This window comes from Aphelocoma coerulescens, chromosome 22 (assembly GCF_041296385.1).
Source record: "Aphelocoma coerulescens isolate FSJ_1873_10779 chromosome 22, UR_Acoe_1.0, whole genome shotgun sequence".
NCBI classification, from domain to species: Eukaryota; Metazoa; Chordata; class Aves; order Passeriformes; family Corvidae; genus Aphelocoma; species Aphelocoma coerulescens.
Genome location: NC_091035.1, coordinates 946,086 through 965,982, shown reverse-complemented (window position 1 = coordinate 965,982; position 19,897 = coordinate 946,086). Strand labels below are relative to the sequence as shown.

At 46.8% G+C, this 19,897-nt stretch overlaps 1 protein-coding gene across 3 annotated transcripts in view; it reads right to left on the bottom strand.

Annotated features, from left to right (window-relative positions):
• SLC23A2 (solute carrier family 23 member 2) overlaps window positions 1-19,897 on the bottom strand; it is a 51,983-nt gene that overhangs the window by 25,488 nt on the left and 6,598 nt on the right. For 2 of the 3 annotated variants that reach the window (XM_069035648.1, XM_069035649.1), the window contains 2 exons: window positions 4,253-4,524; window positions 2,962-3,060 (listed from right to left, as the gene is read on the bottom strand). In XM_069035648.1, the coding sequence (XP_068891749.1) occupies window positions 2,962-3,060; window positions 4,253-4,384 (231 nt within the window). In that variant the 5' untranslated portion in view covers window positions 4,385-4,524. Of the gene's footprint in view, window positions 1-2,961; window positions 3,061-4,252; window positions 4,525-12,089; window positions 12,128-19,897 lie in introns of those variants that run through there. The other variant, XM_069035650.1, reaches the window with a different exon arrangement.

Below are 19,897 nucleotides of genomic sequence, written 5' to 3'. Positions count from 1 at the left end.
GGGGCAGAGTGAGGATGTTACAACATCTGCTCCTGAGGCAGGAGCAGAAGAGCTGCAGCAGAAATGAACTGTTTGCCTCAGGAATCATGTTAGTGTTGGCTTGGTGGAGCCACCCCAAGAGCAGCAGGGATCCCAGGTTCTCCAAACACCCAGCCAGTGATTTGTGCAGACTGATGACTTGTTATGGCCCTGCCTTTTGAAAACCCATCTTTGGGCCTCTTTTTTACTTGAGCTTTGCCAGACCAATATCCAGCAGCTCTCCCACTGTTCCACTTGGTGCCAAATGCTGATTTTTCCTCATAGGACTGATGAGGTTGCATGAAGTGCATTGCTTAGCTTTTCCACCTGCTATTCTATTCATCCTACCCTGTCCTGTCCCATCCCATCCCATCCCATCCCTCCTCTTCTTTGGGCAGCAGAAAGCAGAAGTGCTGGCCTGTTCCTGCCAGGAGGGCCACGGCACATGGGGCAAGTTTCTGAGTCCTTTCAGAGCTCTCCACTTGTGATTCCACCTCTAAATTACTCTGCAAAGAGCAGAACCCAGCAGCAGGCACTGGGCTTGGGAAGCAGTGAGCTGGTCCATGGCATGGAGAAAGATCTCTCTGGGTACAGATCAACAACTGCCAACCATTTCAAGCCCTCCTTTAGGAAGTGAAGGTTATACATCTTCTGATGAAACAATTTCAAACTTCACTGCGATGTTTGTGCTACACAGCAAAGTGGCTGTAAAGGAAAAATCCCACCCAGGATACTCCCATTCCTTCCAAAAGGCACTTCCATCTCTTTGGGAGAGGCAGCTCTCAGCCCTGAGCAGATCATGGCTGCAGGGAACAGACACAAAAGAGTCCAAGACTGAACAAGGAGGGGTCGGAGAACTCAGGTGAGGCCTGGCCACCCCAACACCCCAGAGGGCACTCACTGGCCCTTTGGCACCTCGAGCCTGGGCCTGCCTTGGTGCCTGCCAGGTGTGCCACAGGGAAGTGCTGGGAATGGGCTGTGCCTTCCCAGCCAGATACTCATCACACACTGACCCTGCCTTGGATTATTTTAACTGGCCAAAGGCACAACGTGCTGTGCTTTTCTCACAGTTTTTTCCTGGTAAGTATAAACAGGGGGATTGAGACAGACAGAGACGTAGAGAGAATGCTGGGGGTAGAGAAGAAACCCCACAACAAACCCATCCCAAAATCCAAAGAAACAAACCCCAACAGTAAAGACAAAGGCTCTGGTACGAAGCACTAGTGGGAAAAACCCAAAAGGGAACCGATGAGCTGTGGGGAACAAGGTCTCTAGAGAAATACCTTCCATGAAGAGCCCCCAGCTGGGCACTCTGCTCTAGTGGAAGCTGCCCCTGCACATGGCAAGGGGCTGGAACTGGGTGGTCTTCAAACAAAATCCCTTCCAAAGCAAACCATTCTGTGACTTTATTCCATGAAGCAACAAGGCATTGCTTGTTTCACAGGGATGCAGCAATAGGTATTGCTCAGCTGGGCTAGCTGGGCTATCAGTTTATTGTCTCAGGTAGCAAATGCTGTGAGCCAGAGCGAGCCCTGGGCATCCTCCAGGGATGAAGGACATTTCAGGCCTCTTTGCTAAAGGCTTTTTATTCAAGAGCTTTTGCTTGCTCTTTTGGTGAATGATCTCTCAAGAGGAATGGATAGCCAAGAACGAACACAGAATCATGGAATGGTTTGGGCTGGAAGGAGCTCAAAGCCCATCCAGTGCCACGGATGAGCCACGGGCAGGGACACCTTCCACTATCCCAGGGTGCTCCCAGCCCCGTCCAACCTGGCCTTGGACACTTCCAGGGATCCAGGGGCAGCCACAGCTGCTCTGGGCACCCTGTGCCAGGGCCTCCCCATCCTGTTCATTCACCATAAGCCGCAGCAAAGCTTTAACTCAAGGAGATCTGGTTACTCAAAAGCTCACAGTGACTTTAAGGTGAATTATTCTCCATCATCCACAGTTCTGATCATGTGGATCAGCTGGAAGGGAGAAAAGTACACATCTGGTAAAACCAGGCCGTGGTAAAACCCAGGAGCACTTTCATGTCTAGAGATCGCTTATCTCATTGCACAATTTCACCCAAACACCTTTTGCTCAAGGCTTTTATCAGATTGTGCCTCTCCACTCCAGCCCCAGCACGCTCCAAAATTCAGCCATCAAAGACTTTTGCAGGTCAAGGAAAATCTGTCCACTAAACATGAGAGTGATGACGATGGCTGTGGGGCTGTGAGTGAGACACCCGGGCAGGCTGAGCGTGGGAGCTGGGAGTGCACCAGGCACAGCAGGGCACTCACAGCCTCCTCTGGAGCTGAACACTGGCAGGCCTCTGGCAGAATCAGCTGCTCAGGGGGTATTTTAAATCTGAAATTCAGGAGTGAATTCTGGTGTCTGAGGTAGAAAACGTTAACTGCATCCCTCGGTGCCATCCTTGCTCCAACAGAAACTACGGCCTCGAAGGAAGGAGCATCACGCTGCTCTTGCTTGGAACCTGGGGTTTTGCTCTTGTTTCAATCAGGACATTTGAAAAACTTTGGTCAAGTTGAGGCTTTTCAGAGACAAGGCTTTACCACAAAGCCAGTTTGATGGAGCATTTCAGGAGTTCAGATTTACCATAATCCTCATCCTTGTTTTAAACAAAAGCTCAGATTCACACCATCTCAGCTTGTGGGATTATTACTGAGTAGGCCTGGGGAATGATGGAATGGAGAAAAAAGCTGGAAAAAGCAAACCAAGAGTATTTACGGCTTCCACAATTTCCTGAGTCATGCCCAAAGTGCTGCAACCAAAGTGTGTGACAAGGAGTCATGAGGGCAGAACTCCCCAGGCTGATGTGAATCTGCAAGTCAGCAGGGCTGCTGAGACAGGAACTCTCACAGCCAGGGGAGACTGCTGTGGGGAGATCATGAGCTGAAAGAGCAAGAATGAGTTCTCACCTAGCAGGGAACCCCCACGTACCTTTTCTGCTATGCCATTTTCTGTAGTGTAGATGGCCATCAGCTCCGTGTCCTCTGTGTCCTGATCACCACTGGATGTTGCTCCACCGTTTATCACAACCTTAAAAATATAACAAAAACAGAAACACAAGGTCTTTTAAAATAAACATTTCCTCTGCGATCACACCTCGTGTCACTCAGTTTTCTCCCTTGGTACTTGACATCTGCCTCTGACAATTTGTCAGAAAACATGACTAGCATAGCAAGTCATCCTTTCTGTAACAGCAGGTCTAGGGATAGAGAGAGATTTGATAGACATTGCAGAGAGCTCCTGAAAAACATCACAGAGAGCTCCTGAAAACCTGGGCAGTGTCAGCTTGGGGCAGGGGGAACCAGCAGCACTGGCTGGAAGAGTTCTCTAGAGGAGAGGTGTACAACAGAATGATTCAACTGAAAATGTGAATAAGTAGAAGACAGCAAATGTCTCCCTGCTGTTGCCTCTTCCTCTCAGTTGAGTGACTCAGGCGGTCAACAGGGGTTGAACATGAGCCCAGGTGGGCAAGGAGGCTCTGCTGAGGCCCCTCGAGTGCTGTGTCCAGATCTGGCCCCTCACAAGAAGGACACTGAGGGGCTGGAGCATGTCCAGAGATGGGAACGGAGCTGGGAAGGGGCTGGAGCCCCAGGAGAGGCTGAGGGAGCTGGGAAAGGGGCTGAGCCTGGAGCAAAGGAGGCTCAGGGGGGACCTTGTGGCTCTGCACAAGTCCCTGACAGGAGGGGGCAGCCAGGGGGGTTGGGCTCTGCTCCCAGGGAACAGGGACAGGAGGAGAGGGAACGGCCTCAGGCTGGGCCAGGGGAGATTTAGGTTGGATATGGGGGAAATGCCTTCACTGAAAGAGTGGTTAAGCACTGGCATGGGCTGCCCAGGGCTCTGGTGGTATCCCCATGCCCAGAGCTGTTCAAAACCAGAGCAGATGTGGCACTTCACGGTTTAGTGGACGTGGTGGTGATCGGTCACAGGTTGGACTTGATGATCCTGGAGGTCTTTTCCAACCTCAGTGATTCCATGATTCTACCCCAGGGGCTGCTGCAGGAGGACAGTTCAGTGCCCTGATCGTGCCTGGGGTGCTGCACGTCCTGGGAACACGGAATAACCACACACAGCAGGACTGGCCGTGCTTATACACAACTGCTCAGGGGAGCAGAGCTCTGTCACTGACTGCTCGTGGAAATGAAGGGTTTGTACAACATGACTGGAGCTTTAATCCCTGATTCACACCGAGCCTGACTGGGCAGTGCTGGAATGTGCTACTCACAGGCAGGGTGAAGAAGGTGGGATGTTTGGATTCATCCTCGTATTTGCCCTCTGTCGAGCCTCCCGCCTCCACCGACTTGGAAGTGGTGTTCTTGCCAATCCCCATCGTTTCCAGAACGTCCAGGACTTGCATGCAGCACCCAGGAGGTGCTTCTGGGATGACAGGCCAAGAACTAAGGACAGCTCCTTATTCAAGCAGCAGCAGCTCTGGGAATCACACAAGTGCTCAGTAATCCAGCTGGGACATCAGGGTATCGTTTGCATCAACGGCTCCTAGGAGTGAAGGGAGAAATTGCTGGTTTTTATTCCCCAAAAGAGATGTGCAAAAGCACAAGCCCCACAGCCTGGGCTCCCTCTCATGCTCATGACTCACCAACTCTCATCATTCCTTCCTGATAATTATCATTCAAGGTATTTTAAATTCTTTCACACTGGGAATGCTCTGGTTATTCTCTCATTCTTCTCCTGTGTTTTTCAATCATTAGTATATTGAAACCTTTTTTTCCAATCTCACAGCCATTTCCACTGAACTTTTTGGGAACAAAGCACACCTGTACTCCACATCCAGAGCAGTGCAGCACAGCTGAACATCCACTACACAAGACTTGGGCTTCTCCAAGGAGTTTTAATCTGCAGAGCCGCTTGCAGATTTATCCTCTGTATTACTGAATCCTTTCTTTGAAACAAACTTCCTTTGAAACAAGAAGCATCTGGGAAGCTCAGACCGGATGGACAGGGAGGCACACCTGCCTTTCAGTGAGCCTATTTCAGACAGAACCAGCTCCTTCTGCTGAACATCCTAACCCAGAATTATCCCCAAATTCTCAGTCGTATGAAGAGCATTCCAAGTAATCTGCCTGATGATGTTAAAGAACAGCTTCAGGACAAACTGGTGTATTTTAATTAGTTTCACTTCTCTTTTGGCACAACGACAGGAAAGATCACACCTTAGTGGGTCTCTGGTTTTGCCAGATGGGTCACTACAGCACAGTTTTCCCCCATTTGCTCCTTAAATTAGCCCAGCCAGTCCATTATCATCCCCACATTTTCCATTTCCAAGATTAAAGAACAGGAATTAATGCATTTGAACCTCAACTTCCCACAGGACAGCACAGAAAATCCTGCAGCAAACCAAGCTTTGCAACCTGGTTGCTGAGCCCCAAACAGAAAATGCAGCTGCCAACACCAGCAGGTGAAACTGAGTCAGACACAGGTGAAAGTACAGGACAGAACCAGAGAAATGGTCTCTTGAAAGTCAAAAAAATTGGAATTTTCTGCATGCATTCAAGCAGCAGAACCCACTCCCACTGGTGTTACTTCAAAAGCAAGTTAATGACAGGTTCAGCTGAACCCTAAGGTGGAAACAGAGCTCATGGACACTCACAAACACAGGTTTGGATTGGAGCAGAAGCAGGACTTGGGTTTTTCCTTAAGTCTCCCTTCCAGATGCTGCTCAGGAAATGTCAGCAGCTCCTGTCTACTGTAATTGCAATAATAACTGAACTTGAGAAAGACTCTTCTGCTGAGGGCAATTCAGGACTGTACTAATATATGAATACTAATATTTTAGAACCTCTTAATAGCTGTTAATTGCTCACTTGCTGGAAAATTCTGGTTCCTTGAGGTGAAAGAGATACCTCAATGTAGGTATCTCTTGAAAAGTTACATAAAAAAAAGACTGTTTGGGCACCGAGATCCCTCAAAGCATTAATTAAATCAAGATGGGATGGAAGGCAGTGCCTGCAAATCAGGGTTAAGATTTGTTTATGAAAGTAAATATTAAGGTAGCATAATTAATTATTTCTCACCTGAAGACTGAAGAAGACTGGTTTGAATACTCACTGTCTTTTTCTGGAAAAAAAACAGTTGTTCCCGTTTTTACAATAACCACAGAGCTCTTCAAAGTGCAGCTCAGGGTGGAGAGGAGACAGGTACTGGTTAAAGGTTTGGGGGGAGTGGGGGGTCTGGGCTGGGATCTTTGGAGGGGTTTTTTGTTTGCTTTCACTGCAGAGCAACGAGGGATTTTTTCTTCCAAGCACACAAGAACAAAGAGAAAAGAATCTGCCTTTTTCTGTCATTGTAGACATATTTTATTCTCCAAGAAAATCAGTGATGGAGACAGGCGAGGTTTAGTCTGGCAGCTTTATCCTCTCGGACTGGGAAGGGAAAGGGAAAGGGCAGCAGGACACCTCCGTAAGCCAGGGCCAGTAAAACCTGGAGCCAGGAAAGCTGCCAGTCACGGGATCTGCTGTAAGGTGCTCTGGCAGCATAAGCTGCTTAGCTGGCATTAACCAGCACCTCCAGATAAAAAAGAAAAGACTCTGTAATCCTGCTTTAACTGGGCACTGCACAACAGCAGGACAGCTATCTGCTCCAGGATCGGGTCAGTCCTCGGGAATTGTTCCTGGGAATTCTGCAGGACAGCAGCAAAGCTTGCTTTGTCTCGATTGCTGAGAGCTGACACACACAGCTAAAATAACTCTGCGTGAGGGCTCCCCAACAGGCAACTCCCAGGTAACAGGCAAAAAGAGCCTCATTGCTACTTTTCCTAAAGAGAGGGAGTGTTTGTGTCAGGAGGGCTTGGTCCAAGAAAAACCAGGAGAAGAAATTTCCCAGCTCTTCTTGCTTCTACCCAGCAATTAAAATTGCACTTAATGGCTCAGATGATCACCAGGGATTTTTGGAATACTTTGATTCTGCAATCAGGAGTGTCGAAGTGAAGCAGATTACCTCTTCTGCTGCCTAAAGCTATCTGGGAGGTATCATTCCCTATCAGCTCCTGTGTCCCACCAGCTGAACCCAGCTGCACCACATCACTCAGGCATTTTTACAGCCCTCCACAGCAAATCCAACTCCTCAGCAGCTGAAAAGTCATGGAGATAAAACTCACGCAGGTACACTCAGTACAATCAGTCATCTTCAGGCTCGGATTAAATGGAAAGGCCGGAAGTGAAATTTCCATTAGGGCTCTGATTAAAGTTCACCTTTCCACACCAAATTAACTCCAGTGCACACCTGTGCTTAACACAGAGGGCCAAGAGCTGCCAGGGGTTTACAGTGCTGGAGATAAAATTACCATTTAGATAAAGGGCAGGAGATAGCCCAGGTGCAAGTTCAGGAGGAAAAGCCTCCTGGCCAGGGAAAGGCCACTCTGCACCTTCAACACTTGCCTTTTCTCCAGCAAAAACCTCCCTCCAGCTTTGGAGCCATCAGGAGAGGACACAAAGAGGTGGCAGTGTCTGGTCTGACACAACATCACCTCCTCACGCTTCCATGACCACCCACCACATTTTCCCTCTTGCCAAGGTTGCTCCTCTTTCGTTTAAAGGAGTTAGGATGCATTTTGAAGCTCATGGAAAGAAAGATGAAACCCATCACAGATAGGGAGATCTATGATGCAAGACTGTGTTTAAGTGCTCTTTTTCTTCCTGCAAGTCTCTGCTCTGGAACCTCCACCACAAATAAAAACATCCACTGGAGTACAAAGCTTTTCCTACAGGAAAATCTGCCCCTGTGCCACCACAGGCTGCACAAAAGGCTGCTACTTCACGAGATACCAAACTGCCTGGGAGTCAGTAAAAATCCTTTGAAAGCTCCTCTCTTAAGTAGATCCAAGGGTTAACTTGGGCAGGACAGAAGGTACAGATGGACATAAAGAGCTTATTACCATGCAAGGGAGAACTGGCCATGAACCCATAAAGGAGTAGGCCATGTAATACAGACACCTCCCTTGCATGCATTGGATATAGTTTTTGGCTGAACCACACTAAAAATATTCCCTAAATCAGATTTGCTGTGATGGCAATTTGTCCCTACAGAGCTGAAGGCCCAGTGGGAGGGCCTTTAACATTAACACTTGAATCCAGAGCTGGGCAAAGCAAAGACCGGACTGAATTTGGTGGCCCCTCCCTGCTGCACAAAGGAAATATTCGTGAAGGAAGCACAACAAGTGGGGTGATAAAAGCAGCTGGTGATGAAACAGGCCAGGCTTGGGAAACAACTGCAATCCTTTGGAGGGCATGGATGGCAAAGCTCCCGGGAGCAGCACGGTGGGACTGCCCCATGTCACAGCTCCCCGAGGAAGGAGCCATGGCACAGCCAGCCAGGACCTTTCTGGCTGCTACAGACGGCTGAAGAGCCAAGAGAGCTCTGGCTGTTGCACACACTAAGGAGATTAGAATCAAATTAAGGTCACTGCTTAATTACAATCATCAATTTATTATTTTAATTAGCTGTCAGGCTCATGTGAACAGACCAACTTTCTCCTGCAAGCAGAAATGATGCTCAGCCAGAAGTTGTCACACTTGAGGTGCCTCTGGAATTTCACCACCTCCCATGGCACTTCCAAGCGTTTGGCACATCTGAAACTCGGGCACATGATGTGTTTAAACACAAATCAAGGCATCCTCTAGCTCTGAGATTGTATTTTTGGCAGCAGACACGCAACAGAGGCATGGAAAGGGACTTGGACTCCCTGCACGCTATTTTCTCGTTAAATGTACCCAGTCTGAGCAGAAGATAAAACCAGCTCTAACCCCACTTCACTCACTCAGGCCCAAGGCACTGAGCCCTGGGGAGCTCACAGTGGGAAGGACACACCAGAGACTGAGGCTAAAGCAAACTTTCGGTTCCTGCAGTGTCACAGCTGTGAAGAATTGAAGCCAGTAACAAACACACCGGATTGACTTTGTTTGGGATAAAAAAGTGCATTTGGACCAAGCAGCTCATCCTGCTCTCCAGGACAAGTCACAGAGGAACCGAACCACCCCTGTGGGACAGAGCTGCCATGGGACAGCCAGGATTCCAAAGGGGAGACACAGAGAAGGGACAGGATGGATGCCAAGAGATCAGGGAAGTTGTGAAAGGAATTCCTTGCCCAGAACACTGCACCAAACTGATCAGGGGCACAGGAGTGCTCCAGCAGTGCAGACAATTAAGGGATGTTGTAGAGGCCCTAATTAGACAAAGTTTGCTTACAGAGCACAGCTATGCCTGGCCAGACGCAATCCCACACAAAAGCAAGGCAATTCCCAGCTAATTATGGAATAGCAGCTTTCCCCAGACTGGCACTGGCTACACCCTCACACAAAATTTCTGTCCTGATTTTGTGCCATTAAGGTATTAAAACCCCAAACCTCATCTTCTTGTTGTTATCCAGACCTTATCTGCTGTGCATCAGCTCCAGGCACTGGATTTATCTGTGTTCTCACTTTTCTGCTGTTTTTAATACCAGAAGAACCTCAGAACACGGTTCCCCATTTCCCTCTCCAGCCTGCGCAGCTGTTCACACCTATTTCACAACTTTAATAAATAAACATTAGAGTTACTTGTTTCTGAGAAACTGTTAGAAATGAAACAGCCCATTACCAAAGGGTTTTCAAATACTAAGGACCAAACTACAAGCCACCAAAAGAGCACCAACTTTGCTATTCAGAGGTGTCCAAGGGACGCTGGATGTTTTCCCAGGAAAAAACTGTTCTCCCCAGTTAAAAAAATTCCACAAATATCTCATCACCGAGGTTAAAAAAGCCCAGTAAGTACTTAAACGATGCCATCAGAGTCCTGTCTGCAGAACCACAACCGCAAGTCCAATTGCTTCACGCTGTTACATCCCAGATCTGTACCTGGATATGGCACCTGTGAGGTCCCACCCACTGCCCACATACGGAGGAGTGCCCCAAAGGCATTTTTTCTGCCTTCCAGGGCATTTTCGCCATCTCACAGATGTGAAAAAGGTGCCCAGAACCCACACTTAGTGTTCTCTTGCTACATGGTAAAAACCATCCTCCTGCTTCAGTCTTAGACCGAGTTTTGCCTCGGGCTGTTTGGAGCAGCCTCTTTGGTCCCAGGAAACTCGTGATTCGTCTTTAGCAGGGGCCTCTCGGACCCCGAGTTCCTTCCCATGAACTGAAGCTGCACTGAAATGCCACCACATCCTTAAATGCTCCAGAGATCTCCCTCCTCCACCGAACCACATCCACGACTGAAGAAAGGCAGACTTCAAACTTAACCTAACACCACACAAAAAGGCATCGCTTCTCTTTACCTGCAGCAGAGACAAATAAAATGCTGCTAAAATACCCAAACTTCCTAACATTTGAATTTTAAAAAATTAAATTTAGGTTTTAAAAAGAGTTGATGGGCACTTTAAGAAGTTTCCCTCTTCACTTCAAAGCAGCTCATCAAAGCACAAACATATTCTTTCTTTGTAGGCACTAATGAATTTTTAAGTAGTTGGTATTTTGACTGCCATCCAGAACAATGCTTTAATAACTGACCAACATTATTAGGGCAAGTCTACACAAGGATAAGCAGGAAAGTTATGCCGAGCTCAAACCTTCCATGTATTTAAAGCACATTAGCTAAATCTCATTAACTTCCTGTGTGAATGAGCTCGCTGAGAAGGGGACTTAAATCCAGCTGAATGAGATGTTTAACAAAGGATCTCCCAGCTTTCAAAAACTAAAAGTTTGGTTAGTCAAGTTATTAACTAAGAGCTTAGTTAGGCTGTGATTCTAAACTAAAATAGCTGAAATATGAGTGTTTCCAGCACAAATCAACCTGAAGGGTGTTTGGTCAAAACACTGCTGGCCAAGCAGTTCCTGCTCATCTTTCACCCCATTACCCCCATTTTCTTGTTCCAAAAGGCACCAGTTTTGCCCAAATTTTGTGCAGTGCATTTGCTACCCTCCCCGGGGGACCCCCACGAGTGCACAGAGATGAGAAAAGGGCATGGGAGAAGATTAAAATTCCAAAGCAGCACAAGCAGAAGGTGGGAGATGACAATTTTCCAGCTCGTTATCTGTACACAGAGACTGCTGGGAACTAACACCTGCAGAGTTCTCCAGACTCAGGGTAAATAAAAATTAAATCCTGTCTCACTGTTCCCTACAAAGCTCCTTCAGAGTCTGCGTCGGGGCCCAGCACACCTCGCACAGTGTATGGCACACATTCATCTGATTTATAATGGTATGGAGTCCTTACAGTCTCCCTGGGGAGAATTAATAATTTGGGCATTCCGATAGCTCCCCGTTATTATGGATATTAATACACAGTTCGTTAAGCTCCTTCACGGGCCTCAAAGCAACCTGAGCACACACTGGGTCCTTTCTCAGCCTGCTTTGTACTTGGACTTGGCACTTTGATGAAAGCTGCCTTCTTTCCAAGACTCTAATCACATTAAAACAAAGGTGGGGTTAGAGACTCATCTAGGAAAAATTCCATTTACTAAGTAAATCGAGGTAATGTGCCAGTTTTTCAGCTCTGGATATGAAGCTCCTTCCCAAAGGCTGAGGATCCCTGTGGCTACTTTGGAACCGGACACTCCCTCCTTTGGAAAGGGAACAGCTTGAGCCCAGTAATCAATACAAACCCATCAACTGATCCCACACTTGAAAAGTTTTACACTGAGTTACCTCTTCGGCTTGTCTTGAAATAAACACTTCCATTTAGCATAACTTAGTAAGATTGGGAATTAGTAAACTTCCAAGAACTAACCAAGATGCTGTACTTCTGTGCTCAAGCTTTCTTAAAATCCCTTTTACTACATAAATCTCATACAAAATTTTCCCATTTCAAAAACTAAAAGCAAAGCAAAGTTTACAGATAAACAGAAAAGAGTAAATACTTTTGAAATAGTAAATGTATCTTTTTATAGTGATAGCAATTTCAAAATGAAAAATTAAGTCCTCAAATCTTTAAGATAAGGAAAATTAATTATTAACACCAGCAAATACAAGTTTTTAAGTTTCTTATTAAATAACGCTGACACCAAAGCAGTTGAATTTTTCCAATCACCCCCACCGGGAGGTGAATCCCAAGGTAAACCTGGCACCAACCTCTCGGAGGCAGCTTCTGCAGTGCCTCTGGCAGCCAGAGCCGGAGCCGCAGCCTGGGAGGAAGGATGCCGACATTCCCCGGGAGCGCTTTTATACCCTGCTGCTCCCTTGTGTAACTGCTCCGTGCCCAATCCCAGCCCGTGCTTACACCAGGGCCGGCCAGGAGGCAGCCCTGGACACCCCCGTTACTCCCCAGTTACTCCACACCTCCTCCGGGCTTACGCAAAGCGAACGGGTGCCCAGGGCAGCCCAGCGCCGGGAGCTTCCAGCTCGGACACGAACTGCAGCTCCACGGGGAGAACACCCAGCCAGAGCTCTCTGAACACAACTGGCACAAATATTTACAGGCCTGGCTGCAACAGCTGGAATCAGGATGGGGGCTTTTCTCCGAGTGTTTTTCCATGAGCCTCCCTTGTGCAACTTGCACGGAAATGTTTGTATTAGCAATTGGACACATTTTCGAGACGTCCCAGATCTCAAAGCTCTTCCCTAAGACAAAGGTCACTGATCCACAACCTCACTGGGAACTGAAACACACCAGGACTCGTGCTGGGCTCCTTCACTTCCCCAATGGAAAACGCTGAGTAACAATGATACTGGGCACAGGGCAAAGTGAGATGGAAAGGGACGCAGAGAAGAACTGGAAGACTCAAAACAACAACAAAACCAACAAGAAATAAAGGGTTGCCAAGCACTGGAACAGGCTGCCCAGGGAAGTGGGTGAGTCCCCATCCCTGGAGGTATCGGAAAGACATGCAGATGTAGCATTCAGGGCATGGTTCAGTGGTGGACGTGGCAGTGCTGGCTTAATGGTTGGACTTGATCTTAAAGGTCTTTTCCAACCTAAACAATTCCACAATTCTAGAATTGCTTCCCATGGATCTCCTTGCCCCACTCCCTTTCTGTGGGAGCACAGTCCTGCCTAAGGCTGCCCTTACACTCTTCAAAATCACTTTGTAATTTGTCACATCACAGCCCCTGCCTCGAGCTGCCACCGAGTTACACCATCCCTACCCCCCATTTCCCTTTCCAAACTGTTAACGAGACACCATCACCCTACAACTGATACTGAAGCCATAACCAGAACGGGACACCACAAAGCAGCACCCTGTGAGCGGCTTCTGCCCGGATTTACCGGCAGCGACTCCACCCCTTGGAGAGTGGGCCAAGAGCGTGGAGCTCGAGGGCACAAAGATGAGCTCACGGTACCTGAAATGCCCTTTTTGCACCCCAGTGTGTGGAGGCAGGGCCAGGCTGTCCAGCTCCCCTGGTGCCATCCAGCCCCCTGTGGCTCCATCCAGCCCCAGCAGCCTCACGCAAGTTGGAATTTGCCGCCTGCCGCCGGCTCCTGCAGCTCCGGGCTCGGCGTGTGCTGGTCCTGCACCAAAGAGCCAACGCCTGAGCAGGGCCCGTTTAATTGAAAGCTGACGCCTGTCCCCTGCAATGCTCCTTATTCATCCCTCGCTCAGATCCATGGAAGCAATCCAAGTATCTCCACCGATTCCTCTGAGCAATGTGTGTGCACACAAACCCACAGGACGTTCAAGCCTTTAGTTCTCCGCTGCAAAGAGATGTTGAAAAGTCTCCCCCTCCATTTGCTCCTTTTCCAGTTATCAGATCCTTTCCTTTCCTCTTTCCTTCTGAATTCCAAATGTTTTCACAAACACAAATATCTTAATTTCAACATAAAGAAATCTTAGAGCCCTTAACACAAACATCACCAAACCTTAAGACCACAAAATACCAACTGCTGTACCCAGACTGGCTGAAGATTGCTGATCTATGATGCTTTTAAGGTTCATGCTGGAAATTGTTTTAGATTCAAGGTGTTTGATGTCCTCACAGGGAGCTACAGGACTAAGTGATCAATGGCAAGAGGAAAACTTTAGGTTTTGAAAGAAATAAGCCATTTGCTTTTTTACTCCAATGTCCAGAATTTTTTTAATAGTTGGATTAAACAATGCCAGGGACTCAAATACTTCTTGCCCTGAATATCAGAGTTCAAAGTATAATTGAGTTCAATGCAATTAAAATTCTTAAGTATCCAATTAAAAACTTGTCTATTTACCTTGCAATTAAAACTAATCGCTCTAAAATTCATCACTGGTGAGTGGAGAACTTCAACATTTGAACAATTTATTTCTGATTACTTCGCAGTTACACTCAATCCAAATAAACCATCTTCTAATCTGGGTACCTCCACTTCAATCCCAGCTCCCAGGACTGATGTCGGGACAGATCCGAGCACGGGTTGTTGGCTTACAATTCCCTGCAGTGAACAGGTACTGGAGTCACTGTCACACTCCAGGGGAATGCTAATTCCAAATGTAACTCCTAATGTCTCAAGCACTGGAATATTTCACGGTGCAGCTTCAAGTTCCAAAATGCTGTGGAAGCCAGGTGGGAATAAACAGCTGAGAGCTGCACTTCACTGGTGGGAGGGCAATCACAGCAGAGGATTTATCTCACTCTGCTTCAGCACAGGGAGCTTTGTTGTGATGATCCGACACAGCCACTCATCATTTTTATTACCTGCTTAATATCTGAAATGCAAACTGGTGGAAGCATTTCTATGGCTTGGAAATGTTACTCCTAGGAGGAGTTCACTTTGATTATTATGAGAAAATCCAATTTTCTGCCTTCTTCTCAGACACTCCATGTTCAGTCTAAGGATGAATCAACACTTCCGAGTGCTCCGGCCAAATTCTGTTTGCTCTTGGACACACATTGGTAAACTACTGACAATGTTCCAAGTTGGAGTATTTACTCTGAGGATATTCTCTACAGTTTTGCAGCACTCAGGCAGGATAAAATCCTTCTCTGAAGTTCCCTATTCCCCCTGCACTGACAACACTGCACAAGAGTGGCACACAATGGTTATGTCCCATCACCGAAATGACAATAATGTGACCCAGGGGCTGCAAACACTTGGTAACCAAATCCCTCCTTTGAACCTTCAGCAAGAACAAGAAAAACACCCAAAAGGCAAGAGAGATGCAGGGAGAGGCACAGCTTCTCTGCAAGAACATCCTGTTTCATCCGGAGGGTGAGGTGGAGGAGGCCTCGTTTCTGACAGCTCAATGAGCCTCCTCACTACATTTTTGTAGCGATCTCCTAATTTAAGTATTCTTCCTCCCAAAGCCACAGCAAATCTGTAATCTTTTACATCATCTTATTTAATCAGCAGCCTCCCATGAACATCCTCCAGAACACACTTAACTTAATACAGCAAACACAGAAAATAGCATCACACACGAGTACAATAAATAGATCCACTTCCACCCACAACTGGCAACAGCAGAAAGACTCAGCTATTAAGTTTGATCTTAGAGTGACATCTATAAATTCATTGAATTATGAATTCCTTGAAAAAGCACTTACCAGAAGATCTGCTGTAGTATGAAAACATCCACTGCTCTGCCCTAATGCTGACTCAAATCGACACCACGAATTACTGTAATTGCTCTGAAAGCTCCCAGTTAATTCAGGGAGCGATGCCCAGTCCTGGCTCCTACTGACAGCGTCCCCCTTGTACCTGACTGAACCCACCATCCCTCTCTCCTAGAGAAAGGACACCTTGGGGCAATCCATGGTGGGTGAATTCCACATTTCCAGTTGGAGAATGCAATGCTTTGTGGCCAGCTTCTGTTCTTAAATCCCTAATTCAGCTACAGCCCATATCACTGTGGTGTTTATTAGAACTTTTTCTGCAACTGTGTATTTTTAAATACTTGTAAGAAAAACCCAGGGTCTGAGAGGTACATCACAGCAGATAGAGAGTTCTATGCGAAAAAGTAATTACAAGATGGAAGTGCCTTTAAAAATACCTGTAGCTGATTTCTGGGCAAGAAATAAGGAATCATTTTCAAGCAAGAACAACAAAAGAATAGGGGAGCCAAAGCCCTACACTCCATAGGCACAGATCAAAGCACTTCCAAAATTAATGGAGAAGGAATGTGCTTTTTGGGGCCTGTTACTGTATTCACTGCATTCGTAAGCTAAGTCAGACTCCTACGTCTTTCCTGGAGCTCCAGGTAATCCTGTAATTAAAGGCAAAAGCTCAAAGCCTTTGTCTTCTAAGAAAATTCAGAAGTAACTCCTGTGTACTGGGCACCAGAGCAGGGTGAGAGGTTTACCCTTAACGCATCACTACCTTCACGTATTCCTGGAATCCCTACCCCTGGAAGTGCCCAAGGCCAGGCTGGACAGGGCTTGGAGCAACCTGGGATAGTGGGAGGTGTCCCTGCCCACGGCAGGGGGTGGCATTGAATGGGCTGTGAGGTCCCTCCCAACCCAAACCATTCCATGCCCAGGGAAACTCCATCAAACTCATGCTTGGAAAACAACAGTTCACAGCCCCAGCTTGGGAATGCTCAGGGAACTCAGCTCAGGAACAACACCCAACCGACCTACTAAACCAGCATATCCAACAGCCCCATACCCAGCCAGCTACAAGCTGAATTTTACAGTCAGATTTCACCTCCAGGACCTTTCATCTCTTCACCCCTCAAACATCAGCCCACAGGAGCACATCCGGGTGCACTCAGAGTTCCAGCCACGAGCAAAACCCACGCCCAGCCCAGCAGCTCTGCCCTATCCCATGCCATGGGTCACAAAACCCAGCAGATATGCAGACTTACACACCAGGTCCAGACTTAAACCATCTGCTCTTATCTGCTCAAGTTGTGATTTTGTGATTTTTTTTATTACTGGGCATTATTTTATAGAATCATGGAATGATTTGGGTTGGAAGGGACCTCAGAAGATCATCTAGTTCCAACTCCCTGCCACGGGCTGGGAACCTTCCACTGCTGTTACCAGTTAAGTTTGTACACTCATATTTTAGCTTTCTTTCCCTATTTTTGTGACTGCTAATAGTTTCAAAAGTGTGGGCTAAACTCATGTACAGAAAAATCCTGTAGGCTGTGCGAAGAACATGACAAGTTTCATCCTTTAGCTGAAGTTGCTGTTATTTTTATTTTCTAAAGGCAAAACATTGCTATCCAAAATCACTTATATAGTTTTTCATTCAGTATGTAAATTGCTTGGATGCCTAAAAATCTCCCTGCATCACACACAGAGCAGCCAGGCTGAAAACTCCAGCTGCAAGACTAAATGTTTTAAAAAGTGGGGGGAAAAGAGCAGGTATGCATAGGTTTGGTCAGTGGTCCTGGGATCTCGTTCACAGCTCAGTAATTCGCAGCCCAACTGCTCCGGCAGCCACAACTCCTCCTCCCACCAATCCCAACCTCTTGCATCCGAAATGAAAGAAGCCCTTTTAATCTTCAAAGCATGGCCACAAGTCAATCTCAACTTAGCACACTTTTTAATTTTCCTTTTAATTATCCAGTTGGGAGAGTTATGCCCTTCTTGCTCAGTGACCTTTCGCTCCTTCGAGATTACTTCAAAATCTTTCCTGGGAATAATCAGCGAATTTATACCACTTACAGAGGAAATGTTCCAAGGCTTCTGAGGCTGAGGGGGAGAGCCAGCGTGACTCTCTGTGTGCAGGAATCTTTGCTGTGCTCCCAGGACCCTCAGTGCTGCAGGAGAGGTGTCCTCTGGCTCCAGGACTGCTGTGAGCGCAGTCCTGGCACAGCTGCTCCGACCCCTTCCCAGGGCGGGCTGGCACCACACTGGGGTTTGGAGCCCCCAGGTCCCGACCTGGAGCCAAACCCAAATCAGCAGGAGAAGGTTCCTGCTGGAGCTGGCAAAAGGCAGGGCACAAGCAGGTCATCTCTCGGTGTCACAGAGCAAGAACAGCTGCTATTATTCATTATGTTAGCAATAATAGATGCTAATATTCCTACCTATAACTGGTGCCCAACTGTTTGCCCTGGGAGCTTTGGTCACCAAGCACACCTTGGTTCCCCACAGCCATTGGGGAAAAATTAAATCATTATTGCCATTAATGATTTTTAAGCCAAACCAGCACTCCTTACTCCCTGCTCACACACCAAACAACTGTAAGCAGCCCTGGGTTTGATTCCCACTCATTAAGCCAACCAATTACTAATTTATTAATTTCACAACAAGCCTGGAAGCGTTTCTGGAGCAGGCCTATGTTCAGCCACACCTGCTGGGTGACTCCTGTGCTCCTGTTTCAGGCAGGCTCAGGTGAAAGCAGCTCCTGCCCAGCCACCAGCACCGAGCTCCTCATAAATGTGCATTTGTCCATCCATCCTCTGAATCCACAGGGATGGTCAGGGGAGCAGGAGGGGACCAGGACCCGTTGGAGCCCAGCTGCCAGCTCACCCCTACGTCACACACCACGTCACCAGAGATGGAGGATGTCGTTTACTGCAATGGCTTTGAAGATTTTCCTCCCTGTGTAAGCAGGTAATTAAGAATGCATTAAATAGATATTAATGCATTAAATATCCCTCCAAGCAACAGAACTGTTAAAGAAGGTTAAGTGGCTTCTCCAGCTGATGGGACAGAAATGGAACAGCCAGTTTAACACCCAACTGGCTGCTCAGGAAAAGCACGAAGAATTATAATGTTTTCAGAGTTCACATTACTCACAATAATATTTATACCAACTATAGGTTATGGAAGGAAAACTTTTTGGTTTTGGCAAGACTTTGAAAAGAAGTATTTTGGCAAAATTTAGTAAAATACTTTTTTGTGATTTCTGCCAGCAAACCAATCCTTTTTTAACCAACATACTGTGGGTTTAATATTGTACCTTACTGGCTGCTTCATCTTCAGGGCTCTTTGGCAGATGTGTTTTAGCTCTGCTTTTAACAAAATAATCTCAATTATTCTTACTTAATTGGCATCAGATAAATGGAAGACTTCTTAGCTGCTGCTATTTGAAGGAACAGCACTTCAGCACACATTCTGCCCTTTGAATAATTAGGAGAAAAGACCAATGCAGATGGAGTGTACCTAAGTGAGTTCCAAAAAGGGGCTAATACTGATCACAAAATCTTTACCAAACCCCAACAGCCACGGAGGGGAGCTCAGACAGTGCTGTGGGTTCAGGCTCATTTATACAGAGAAATTTAATAGAAGGTTTAATTGACAGCTTTGCTTGGTTCTATTGTGCCTGATTAGGCATCTCCATGAAAAGCATTAGATGTGTTTGATCCCCTCCAAAGCAGAGCAGCTCATTAGCAGGGGATGTTTACAGGGACCAGCAGCTCTTCCCCTGCTGCAGGAGGGGCTTTTCAGATCATCTTTTTATGAGGAGGATCATGACTCCAAAAGAGCTCAGCCTTCCATCCTTTGCCTTTCCTGGTATTTGCCAACAGGACAGATGGACAAGGAAAACATCTGACAGGACTGCACCAAACCCCCAACACTTGGCTAGTAAAAACACCCCAAATCCTCTCCCTCGTCCATTTTGTTTTGTTTTGTTTAAGAGCATCTATTAGTGAGCTGAAAGAGATTAAATAACAAGTGTCCAACAGGCTGAATAAACCAGACCAGAGCCTTGTGAAATTATATTGGTAATAATGATTCTGCTCAGCACAACCTCCCAAAATTCCACACACAAAATTAAATGGCACCCATGCAAATACATCCAATATCAGCAAATTACTGCTGTTATGGTTCCCACAGATGAAAGGACACAGAACAGTATAAGAATACAGCAATTATTTCTTGTACTCTGAGCCTATGGAACAGGGACCTGCAGCTCCAGTTTCTTTCTTGTCAGTCTGAACCCAAATTACTCCTTAGATTTCGTCTTTACACAACAAAATGCTCATCAGGAAACCATAATCTGTCAGCTTTCATCAAAAAACCCAATCTGTTAAAATATGACCAAGCAAATGCTTCTTGCATCAGGAAGGTTTAGTTAA